This window comes from Pongo pygmaeus, chromosome 18 (assembly GCF_028885625.2).
Source record: "Pongo pygmaeus isolate AG05252 chromosome 18, NHGRI_mPonPyg2-v2.0_pri, whole genome shotgun sequence".
In the NCBI taxonomy this organism is placed as follows: Eukaryota; Metazoa; Chordata; class Mammalia; order Primates; family Hominidae; genus Pongo; species Pongo pygmaeus.
Window position 1 is genome coordinate 86,452,883 of NC_072391.2, and position 12,108 is coordinate 86,464,990.

General features: G+C 57.5%; 1 protein-coding gene across 7 annotated transcripts in view; it reads left to right on the forward strand.

Annotated features, from left to right (window-relative positions):
* Positions 1–11,549, forward strand: part of ACSF3 (acyl-CoA synthetase family member 3) — a 63,228-nt gene extending 51,679 nt beyond the window's left edge. For 6 of the 7 annotated variants that reach the window (XM_054453121.2, XM_054453126.2, XM_054453129.2 and 3 more), the window contains 3 exons: positions 1,635–1,769; positions 2,360–2,471; positions 11,048–11,549. In XM_054453121.2, coding sequence (XP_054309096.2) covers positions 1,635–1,769; positions 2,360–2,471; positions 11,048–11,165 — 365 coding nt within the window. In that variant the 3' untranslated portion in view covers positions 11,166–11,549. Of the gene's footprint in view, positions 1–1,634; positions 1,770–2,359; positions 2,472–11,047 lie in introns of those variants that run through there. The other variant, XR_010124276.1, reaches the window with a different exon arrangement.
* Positions 11,550–12,108: the final 559 nt, after the last annotated feature.

The following is a 12,108-nucleotide window of genomic DNA, read 5'->3' on the forward strand; positions in this document are numbered from 1 at the left end:
GCGGGAGCAGGAGCCATGGCGGGTCCCACGGGACTTGGGACAGGCTGTGTCCACCCCCGCCCACAGCCCAACCTGCACGCCCCCTTCCAGCCGCCCAGTCAGACTACCCCAGGGCCGCAGTGAGACCACTCTCCTGGCAGGGAGCCTCTCGTTTTTCTGCTTCCCATCAGCACAGAGTTCCAGAGTTCCAGAGCTCCATAAATAAGCCTGGAGCCCACCTGGGCACACCCATCCGTCTTGTTTAACAGACTGAGGAGCACACCATGGGTCTCAAGGAGTGGCGAGGTGATGGATGGGGCCTTTCCGCGTCCAACAGCATGATGTATAATGAAGTATTTATGACTTATTCCAGCTAATAACCCATGTGGAGTGCGGGGTGTGTGGAAGCAGACAGTTGAGGCCTCAGCACTGCCCTTACACGCCCTGCGTGCTCCCACGGCCACGGGCACACACGTGTGTGTGTGCACGCTCACAGTCACGCATACCCTCCCAGCTGCACACACGCTCGCAGGCACGCACACCATGGGCCCATGCGTCATGAGACAGCTTCGGGCTGGGAGTACAGGCTCTGAGGCTGCAGCCCGCTCTTCCCGACTCCCCACCCTCAGTGGCTGGTGGTGTCTGTGTTGAGCTACTCGAGAAAGAAAGAAAACGGGGGAAGCTCATTTCCCACAGGAGGCCTCCAGGAACTGCACGGGGGCGGAGCAAGGGCCATGTCGTGGCTTTGCCTTAGGAAGGAAAATGTGGGGCAGCCCCGGCCACTGTTCCAGGACCAGCATGGTCAGGTATGGAGGGTATAAGATGGGCACCAGCAGGAGGCTCCGGGCACCCAGGAAAGGCCCTGCCCTCCTCAGCCACCAGCCCCTCCCTGTGGCCTCTGCGTGGGCAGCCACTGCTGGACCCCACCGTGGTGAGATGTTGTAATGTGTCTGGTTCACTTGTTTTACTGAATATTTGGCCTGGATTCTTTTTTGGGCCTGAGAGAAATGGCAGGACAGGGCCTGGTGGGCCTTGGCCCCTCCCCCAGAGCCTGCCTGCATGAGGGGCGGCCCCTCTATGCTGCAGTCCCGGGGCGCCGTCTGGGGGCCCTTGCAGCAGTAGCAGCACAGCCAGGAGGCCCAGGACACCCTGGCACCCATCCTGAGGGAGGGTCAAAGCATCAGACCCTGTGCTTGTTGCTTAGAAAAGGCCACGCATCCCACCCATGGCCAGTGATTATCAATCACTGTGACAGAAACAGGGTCTGAGCCGGCTTACTGATGCAGGGTGTCTGCAGACCATGGGCCCAGCAGGGCTCCTGGCACCTCCTGGTCCTGGCAGGCTCTGGACCCACTGCTGACCTGCCCCGGAGGAAGTGCATACAGCTGAGCATGGGGAAGGGACCCCACAGGAAGGGCAGACCCCACATCATGGGCACAGTCCCACCTTGGGACACACGTCGTGACCACCAGGAATGTGGGCTTACCTGGCATAGCTGCTTCTGCGTTGGGGTTGCCACAGGGTAGTAACCAGAGCCCCCTTTCCTCAGAGGACACCGTGGTGTTTAAGGACGGCCAGTTAACCAGAGCCCCTTTTCCTCAGGGGACACCGTGGTTTTTAAGGATGGCCAGTTAACCAGAGCCCCTTTTCCCCAGGGGACACCGTGGTGTTTAAGGATGGCCAGTACTGGATCCGAGGCCGGACCTCAGTGGACATCATCAAGACCGGAGGCTACAAGGTCAGCGCCCTGGAGGTGGAGTGGCACCTGCTGGCCCACCCCAGCATCACAGGTGCGTGGCCGGACTTGGGCCAGGGAGGCCAGGCTAGATGGGTGCTGCCTTCCATGTTTGAGTTTTAGACGATTGCAGATGAGGCGACGCCGTCCCAGCTGCCTGCAGGGGTCCCTGTGATGCTCACCTCTGGTCCCTGCCCTGGCCAGGGCACATGGGGCTAGTGGGGGTACAGCCTGCTCGGTGTTGGAGCCACTGACCCCGTGCCCACCAGAGCTCCCAGGCCTGGCTAGGCGCAGCTCCCATCTGCATGATGCCCCTGCAGGAAGGTGGCAGCTAGGCGCAGCTCCCATCTGCATGATGCCCCTGCAGGAAGGTGGCAGGGAGAGTGCAGAGAGCCAAGGGATGGGAAGGCAGAGCCCCTGTGAGTGCCCAGCCCCCAGATCCACCGTGGGGAGTCCGTCCTCACTCCCCTCCCCACAGGCCCAGCCGGCACCAGGACGGGTGATTGGAGTGGGGCCTCTCCAAGGACGGGCTCCAGGGCTGCGGCCAGACTGCGCTCTTCCTGTGTGTCCAGGCACTCTTCGGCCTGTGCCTGAAGCATGGGACTGAGACGTTCCCATGTCCTCAAACTGTTCTTCTATCTGCAGATGTGGCTGTGATTGGAGTTCCGGATATGACATGGGGCCAGCGGGTCACTGCTGTGGTGACCCTCCGAGAAGGACACTCACTGTCCCACAGGGAGCTCAAAGAGTGGGCCAGGTAGGGCTGGGTGGGGCGGGCAGGGGGCACTCGTGGGGTATTGGGGGTCCAGGGGTGAGGGCCACCCTAGGTTTTGGCATCGTCCATCTTAGAGGTGGAGGTGAGGGATCAAGAAAGACCAGCAGTGAGGGTCCTTAGAGACCTGAAGGCCGCACCCAGCAAGCAGAGACGAGGGCAGGGGGCAGGAGCCGTGCTTGGTGGCAATATTCTGAGGGGGCAGAAACTCACATTCCTGGGACAGGGCCCTGTGTGGCCTGTGGTGGGTTCCGTCCTGGTCCCAGGAGAGATCCCGAATGAGCCAGGCCAGGCCCATGCAGGAGGTGCATGGAGCTGAGATCTAGGGTTGACACCAGCTGGCCGCACGTGCTGGGCCCTTCCCCGCCAGGCCACGGGCAGCCTGTCCACGTGCCGCCCCAAAGCCAGTGCTGGGCCCCAACAGAACTGCAAGGCCCACCCATCCTCCGCTGGCACCTGCACGGCCTCTCCCTCTCCTGCCCTGGGGGGTCCTCAAGGTGCCTCACACATGTCCAGTCAGTTCCACGGAGACCCCAGCACCATCACCATCCCCTCACTCATTCACTTTCACCTCCATGCCCAGGGCAGGGCCCGTTCCTCAACAGCGACCACCACCCAGTCCTTAAACTCACCTGCATTTTTTGTTTTGCCTTTACCTTACCCAGAACCTTTCCCCAAGGACTTCTCCCACCTGTCTCACCCCCAGTGGTTTCTGATGCATGGGATCCACAGACCCTCCCCCTTTGCCAGCAGTGCTGGTGGTCACACCCAGGGCTGAACCTGAGCTGTGGCCTCGTCAAAGGCCGTCAGGACAGAAGGGTGTCCCATAGGACCATCAGGGCAGAGCCAGGCTGAGCTCAGAAAGGAAACTTTCAGTTTCATCTACAGTAAATTATTTTCTTTTTTTTTAATTTATAAAGAAACGGGGTATAATTGGCTCATGGTTCCACAGGCTATACAGGAAGCATGGCTGGGGAGGCCTCAGGAAACTTACAGTCATGGCAGAAGGCAAAGGGGAAGCAAGCACATCCTACATGGCCGGAGCAGGAGGGAGGAGGGAGGGTCCGCAGAGTGAGGGAGGGAGGAGGGAGGGTCCACAGAGTGAGGGAGGGAGGAGGGAGGGTCTACAGAGGGAGGAGGGAGGAGGGAGGAGGGAGGGTCCACAGAGTGAGGGAGGGAGGAGGGAGGGTCTACGGAGGGAGGAGGGAGGAGGGAGGGTCCACAGAGTGAGGGAGGGAGGAGGGAGGGTCTACGGAGGGAGGAGGGAGGAGGGAGGAGGGAGGGTCCACAGAGTGAGGGAGGGAGGAGGGAGGGTCTACGGAGGGAGGAGGGAGGAGGGAGGGTCCACAGAGTGAGGGAGGGAGGAGGGAGGGTCTACGGAGGGAGGAGGGAGGAGGGAGGAGGGAGGGTCCACAGAGTGAGGGAGGGAGGAGGGAGGGTCCACGGAGGGAGGAGGGAGGAGGGAGGGTCCACAGAACAAGCAGCAGGGGAGGGAGGAGCCACAGAACGAGCAGCGGGGGAGGGCGGGGCCGCAGAGCGAGCGAGCAGGGAGGGAGGGATCACAGAGCGCTGGGAGAGGGAGGGGCCACGCACTCTCAAACACCCAGGTCTTGTGAGAACTCACTATCACGAGAACAGCAAGGGGAAAATCCACCCCTGTGATCCAGTCACCTCCCAGCAGGTGGCTCCTCCAACCGCGGGGATCACAATTCAACATGAGATTTGGGTGGGGACACAGATCCAAACCATATTGTTCCTCCCTGGCCCCTCCCAAATCTTACGTCCTTTTTACATTGCAAAATACGATCCTACTTCCCAACAGTCCCCCAAGTCTTAACTCATTTTAGCATTAATTCAGAAGTCCACAGTCCAAAGTCTCGTCTGAGACAAGGCAAGTCCTTTTCGCCTATGAGCCTGTAAAATCAAAGACAAGTTACTTCCCAAATACGGTGGGGGCACAGGCATTGGGTAAATACACCAGTGCCAAAAGAGAGGCACCAGCCAAAACAAAGGGGCTGCGAGCCCCAGGCAGGTCCAAAACCTAGCAAGGCAGTCACTGAATTGTTTTTTGGTTTTTTCTTTTTTGGTTTGGGTTTTTTTTTGGTTTTTTTTGTTTTTTTTTGTTTTTTTTTTGAGACGGGGTCTTGCTCTGATGCCCAGGCTGGAGTGCAGTGGCATGATCTCAGCTTACTATAGCCTCTGCCTGCAAGCAATTCTCCTACTTCAGCCTCCCCAAGTAGCTGGGACTATAGGCTTGCACCACCACACCCAGCTAATTTTTGTATTTTTTAGTAGAGATGGGGTTTTGCCATGTTGTCCAGGCTGGTCTCGAACTCCTGACCTCAAGTGATCCACCTGCCTCAGATTCCCAAAATGCTGGAATTATAGGCGTGAGCAACCCCACCCAGACCAATAAATCTTAAAGCCCCCAAATAATCTCCTAAGACCCATGTCTCACATCCAGGCTACACTGATGCATGGAGGTGGCTCCCAAGGCCATGGGTATCTTTGCCCCTGTGGCTCTGTAGGGTGCAGCCCCCATGCTGCTCTCATAGGCTGCTGTTGTGTGCCTGTGACTTTTCTAGGTGCACCACACGGTGCAAGCTGTTGGTGGGTCATTCTGGGGTCTGGAAAACGGTGGCCCTCTTCTCACAGCTGCAGTAGCCAGGGCCCCACTGGGGACTCTGTGTGGACCCTCTTCTCACAGCTGCAGTAGCCAGGGCCCCACTGGGGACTCTGTGTGGACCCTCTTCTCACAGCTGCAGTAGCCAGGGCCCCACTGGGGACTCTGTGTGGACCCTCTTCTCACAGCTGCAGTAGCCAGGGCCCCACTGGGGACTCTGTGTGGACCCTCTTCTCACAGCTGCAGTAGCCAGGGCCCCACTGGGGACTCGGTGTGGGGGCTCCAACCCCGTCTTTCTCCTCTTCACTGCCCTGGAGCAGTGGTCTGAGCTCTATCTGGAGCCCTTTTAGCCCCGGAGCAACAGGGATGCAGGGGCCGGTGTCCCTCAGGGCAGTGGCCCCCAAAACCATTCTTCCCTCTGAGGCCTCCAGGCCTGTGATGGGAGGCACTTCCATGAAGGTCTCTGACACGCCTGGAGACATTTTCCTCATTGTCTTGGCAATTAATATTCAGCTTCTCTTTACTTATGCACATTTCTGCAGCCAGCTTGAATTCCTCCCCAGAAAATTGTTTGTTTGTTTGTTTTTCTACCATGTGGTCAGGCTGCAAATTTTCCAAACTTTTATGCTCTGCTTACCTTTTAAATCTAAGTTCCAGTTTCAGGTCATCTGTTTGCTCATGCTTAACAAAAGCGACCTTTGCTCCAGTTCCCAATAAGTTCTTCGTCTCCCTCCGAGTCTACCTCAGCCTGGACTTCATTGTCCATATCGCTATTAGCATTTTGATCACAACAATTTAACAAGTCTTTAGGAACTTCCAAACTTTCCCTCATCTTCCTGTCTTCTTCTGAGCTCTCCAAATTGTTCCAGCCTCTGCCTGTTACCCAGTTCCAAAGCTGCTTCCACATTTCCAGGTGTCTTAACAGCAATGCCCCACTTCCCTGTACCAATTTTCTGTGTTAGTCCAGTCTTGCATTGCTATAAATGATGCCAGATTTTGTTCAGCCACTTTGCCAACCAGGGACCTCCGTGGCCGGTCACATCCCCAACCCAGGCCTGCCACAGAAGGCACCCACACACTCGACCCACTGGGCCATGCTTGGCTTATGCACTGGCTCAGCCCACCTGTGTTATAGCTTATACCTGCATTCATTGGTTCCCAAGTTCTTGTCCCACGTCCAAGAAGAATGAGGTTACACTGACAATTCAAAGGGTGAGGAGAGTGGAGAAGAATTTTATTGAGCGATGAAACAGCTCTCAGCGGAGAGGGGACGCGAGGGTGCTCAGCTGCCCAGCGTTGGGTGTGCCTGGGTCCAGGGCTTTTCTGAGCACAGAGTGGGGAGGGGCAGGCTGTAGGTAGCATTGGAAAAGGTGATCTTTGGTTGGTTAAAAAGCATTATTCAGAAAGAACCAGTGGGAAAGAGTGGGCAAACAGGAATAGAAGTTCTCACTCTGGGCTGCAGGTTTCAGGCTGTTTTTGGCTTGAAGGTGGGATTTCACCAGGGACCCACCCCTGTCTATCTGGGCATTTGACTGCTTCCTGTTTCTTTCATAAGGAACTACCCGAGATGGTAATTTATAAAGAAAAGAGGTTTAACTGGCTCACAGTTCCACAGGCTGTCAGGAAGCAGGGCTGGGGAGGCCTCAGGAAACTTACAGTCGTGGCAGAAGGGGAAGAGGAGGCAGGCATGTCCCACGTGGTGGAGCAGGAGGAAGAGCTCACCTACAGCAAATTATTTAAGACCAAGCATTTGTCTCTGTTCTGTTCCCTCTCTGGACGCACCCTCCTGCCTCCGCCCTGACTTGCCTTCTCCTGAGCACTGAAGATATTTTCGGCTTGTCCGATGTGACTCCACAGACAGCAGAAACCCTTGCTTCATCAGGGCAGCATCAGGGCACCACACATGCCTGGGCTTGCACAACACAGCCGGAGCACTGTCACTCAGCAGCAGCTGCTGCTTTCACTAAACAGTTACCTTGAGAAGAAAAGATAGGTGTCAAGTGCTGAGAGCTGTGCTAGAGTTTCAGGGTCCGAGCTGGCAGGAACTGAAGTCCCAACGCTCCTCAGCCCTTGGCTGTCCTCAGAGCTGCCCTCTGCATGGGGACACCAGGCTGCCCCTGCCCAGGGACACCAGGCCGCCTGCTCCTGCTCTGTGCATCTCTCACGTCAGGCTCCTCACCCAGCATTGTTTGGGCTATGACAGTGGCTGTGAGAAGACCCTGAGACGGGAAGCTGTGTGCAGGGCACTTGAGGGCCCACTGGGGAGAAGCCACCTGTGAGGGACAGGACCGGGCAGGGAAGGCCACCAGCCATGCGGTCACAGCCCAGGACTCCGCCAGTCCTGCAGGAGCCCTGGAGCCAGGCCCTTGCTGTACCTGGCCCATAGCTACCTCCCCTGCAGCCCTGAGTCCTGCTTGCTGTGCCCGGCTCAGGCTGAGACTGCAGTGCTTGTCCGTTCACCGTGAAAGGAAGGGAAACGTTCCAGCTGTCTAATGGGAGTTCCAAAAAGAAGATATCCAGGGAGGAAATTCACAGTCAAATTTCCCCACACCAAAGGTCATGAGTTTTCAGATGGAAAGAACACCCAACCAAGGGAGAGAAAACAGCATTCTAAACATCGGAAGGAAGCGAAACCTCGCCTCAGGCCTGCGGGCTCTGACAGGCAGGATGGCAGCACGGAGGGCTGCTATATCCAGTGAAGTCAGCAGTTCAGATGAAATAGATAACTCCCTTAAAAGACACAAATTACCAAGACTGACGCAAACACTGAAACAGACTGAACAGTTCTGAGTTCTCAATTTAAAACCGCAAAGCAAATAACAGGCCCAAAAGGCTTCACTGATAAATTCTCTCAAACATTGAAGGCAAAAAATAAAACCAGACACAACAAAGTAAGTCTCTGACGAAACAGAGCGGGGAGGAACACTTCCTAACTCCCCATATGGGACCAGCACTACCCTGAAATCAAAACCAGACAAGAAAACGAGAGGACAGTGTTCCCAATGGGCAGACACACAAAATCCTTAACAAAACGTTAGCAAATTAAATCTAGTTAATGCACAAAAAGACAACACGTCATGATCAAGCGGCATTTAAGCCAGGAGTGGAAGGTTTTTTACTTTCATATTCGAAAATCAGTCTGTGCAATTCACCAGATTTTTTTTTTTTGAGATGGAGTCTCGCTCTGTCACCCAGGCTAGAGTGCAGTGGCACGATCTCTGCTCACTGCAACCTCCACCTCCCGGGTTCAAGCGATTCTCCTGCCTCAGCCTCCTGAGTAGCTGGGATTACAGGTGCGCACCACCATACACAGCTAATTTTTGTATTTTTATTAGAGACGGGGTTTCACCATGTTGGCCAAGCTGGTCTCGAACTCCTGACCTCAAGTGATCCACCCGCCTCGGCCTCCCAAAGTCCTGGGATTACAAGCGTGAGCCACTGGTAATTCACCATATTTACAGAATGAAGAAGAAAAATCATATCATTTCAATAGATACAGAAAAAGCATTTGCAAATGCCAAAACCCTTTTATAACAAGCACTCTTAGCAAACTAGGAGAAGAAGGAAAATCCTTGAACCTGATGAGGGAGTCTCTAAAAAGCCACCAGATTACATCCTGCTCGATGGGGAGCTGCTGGGCGTTTTCCTCCTGTGGCCAGGAAGGGGTGCCTGCCCTCCCCACTGCCACCCAGTCTCATTCAACACAGAGTTTGTCTGCTGTTAGAAGCCGAGACGTTGGTTACACGTGGAGGTTGGGAGTGGCTCAGGCAGGCAGAGGGGCTTCTGGGAACCCGGCCATGTTCCCTTTCAGTCTGGGCGCTACTTAGAGTGGGGGGCAGTTGCTTCAATAAAACAGGCCAGGCGCGGTGCTCACGCCTGTAATCCCAGCACTTTGGGAGGCCGAGGCGGGCAGATCACCTGACGTCAGGAGTTGGAGACCATCCTGGCCAACATGGTGAAACCCCGTCTCTATTAAAAATACAAAAATTAGCCAGGCATGGTGGCGTGCGCCTGTAGTCCCAGCTGGTTGGGAGGCTGAGGCAGGAGAATCACTTGAACCCGGGAGGCAGAGGTGCAGTGAGCCGAGATTGCACCACTGCACTCCAGCCTGGGCGACAGGGCAAGACTCTGTCTCAAAAGAAAAAAAATTCTACACATCCCTCACCACACTGTACATAGGACAGCTGGGTGTAAATTACACCTCCATTTAAATGCCTGTAATCGTTTTATACAACTATAAAATATATACGTGCCAAAATAAATTTGATAGGAACATTGGAGCCGGGTAAGGTGACGCATGCGTGTAGCACTTCGAGAGGATCCTTTGAGCCCAGGAAGTCGAGGCTTCAGTGAGCCATGACTGCACCACTGCACTCCGGCCCAGGCAACAGTGAGATCCTGTCCCAGAAAGAAAAGAGAAAAAAAGAAAAATGCGATTTGGAAATGTGGAGGTCGAGGTTGACAGCGACACCGAGGTCGAAGCCAGTTGCCCCTGGAGAGCGGGAGACTGGGCTGGGCCGACTCCATCCTCTGCCGCGAGAGGCCTACGGGCAGGGGCAGGTAGGTGGGCAGGGGGCCTGTGCTGGGTCTCTGGCCGCGTCTGGACGGCAGGCGACACTTTCTCCACAAAGAGCGTCAAGAAACCACGACACTTGGTTTCTGGACTTTTCCGCGGAACAGTAACCTGAACAATCGCCATCAAGTTCGTTTCTGACACGGCTCAGTGCAGCCTGGACGCCCTGAACCAGCCCCTCCTGCGCCTGGGCCACGGCCGCTGCCTTCAGGGCATCACTGGTGGGCGGCGGCCGCACAACCATCCCCCCTTTTGGGGGTTAATCTCATTTCTTTCCTCCCTTCCTTTCCTTCTTTCTTTAATGGTGAATGGAGGAGCACCGAGCACCACCACAGTCTCAGTTTCAGATCCCAGCGCCTCGTCCCTGCCCACTGCCCTCGGCCCCACCCACCGGCATCAGCACCGCCCACTGCCCTCGGCCCCACCCACCGGCATCAGCACCGCCCACTGCCCTGGCCCCACCCACCGACATCAGCACCGCCCACTGCCCTGGCCCCACCCACCGGCATCAGCACCGCCCACTGCCCTGGCCCCACCCACCGGCATCAGCACCGCTCACTGCCCTGGCCCCACCCACCGGCATCAGCACCGCCCACTGCCCTGGCCCCACCCACCGGCATCAGCACCGCCCACTGCCCTGGCCCCACCCACCGGCATCAGCACCGCCCACTGCCCTGGCCCCACCCACCGACATCAGCACCGCCCACTGCCCTGGCCCCACCCACCGGCATCAGCACCGCCCACTGCCCTGGCTCCACCCACCGAGTTCTCGCCTATGAGGAAGGGGGACCCTGAGTGGAGGTGTCAAACCCTAGGGGCCGTCCCTGCTGTGCAGGGCTCTGTGGGGCTCTGTGAGGCCTCTTGCCACACAGGCTTGTGTCTGCAGGACTGTGCGGCATTTACTCCCATCTCAAATACCCCATGCAGGGCAGACTGCCCCTGCCCCGCCTGCCCACCCACTCCCACATACCTCCTCTGGAAGGGGAACGAGCCACAGAGTGACATGGGGCGTTCCAGCTCCAGGGGTCTTGGAAGGCCTGGCCCGGTGTGGGGGCCCCTCTGCCCCGCAGGCCGCTCTGCGCAGTCCTATCCTCAGGCGTGCCTTCGCCCAAGGCCTGCACGCACCCTGGCTTCTGTGGTACCAGAGATAACACCATGCCGGGCACCTCCCGCAGTCCCCACCCCTGGGCTGCTAGGGCAGAGACAGCTGCGGTCGCCCAGTACACCTGCCTGGCCTCAGGTTGGCCGAGGCGCCTGGCCAGGCTGCAGGGTCCCAGGGGCACCTGTCCATACTGCTGGGTGCCTGAGCTCCTGCCGCTGGGCAGTGTCGGGGCAACGCGCCTCAGGCTGTGCTTGTCTCTGCAGAGATGTCCTGGCCCCGTACGCAGTGCCCTCGGAGCTGGTGCTGGTGGAGGAGATCCCGCGGAACCAGATGGGCAAGATTGACAAGAAGGCGCTCATCAGGCACTTCCACCCCTCATGACCCAGCAGATGGGGGCTGCGGGTCTGGCGGGGAGCAGCAGACGTCCCCTTCACACCGAGCACCACGGGGGCCCGTCCAAGACCTGGCCTCCCTTAAACCTGAACCCCCCAAATCAGGTCACGTAGAATCAAGAACTGTTTGGGTGAAATCACCATGTGGGGTCCCCAGCCTCGGGCCAGTTGTTGCAGCTCAAGGAGACCGTCCCTGGTGTCACCTCTGCCTGGTCACCGCCGACCTCACCTGTGCAGCACGATGCAGCCAGCCCCTGGCCCCATGTGCTCAGGCACCTCCCGCCCCACAGTGCCCTGCAGTTGCCAGGCTCTCCAGGGCAGGTCCCGGAGGTGTCCCCCCAAAAAGAAATAAAGACTCCACTAGAGGAAACAAGTCCCTGTCCCACGCCGTCTGCCCGTGCCTGTGACTGCACGCAGACACATGTCTGCACGTGCCTGTGCCTCACCCAGAGCCAGTGTCTCCCAGCCCACATAGGAGGTCTGGGCAGCCACCCAGGGGGCCCTCCTGGGAGGAGCTGAGGGTTCACAAGCCTCCCAGAACCAGTCCTGTCCATGGGTTCCGGGTGTCTCCTGGTGCCACTCTCGGAGGAGAGCAGCTCCCGCTGTGGGGGCACCTGCCACCCTGCACACTACTGTGTGTCCATCAGCATGTGTCACAGAAAGTGCGTGGACGGACGGCCCTGGAGCTGCTCTGCCGTGACCCTGCCTCACCCCCCAGTGCAGGGACCTTCCAGGTCATCACACCAGCCCCTCAGCCAGTGAACCCTCCCTCCCATCACCGTCTCTACACAGACCCCCACCTGCCCCATGGCCCCCAGCTCATGTTTGTGGCTCGCCAGCTTTTCCCCAGACCCAGCTCTGGAGCCCACAGGCGTGGCCGATGCAGAAACCTCAAGAACGTGTGTTGTGAATGTTGGGTGCACCCACGTTGC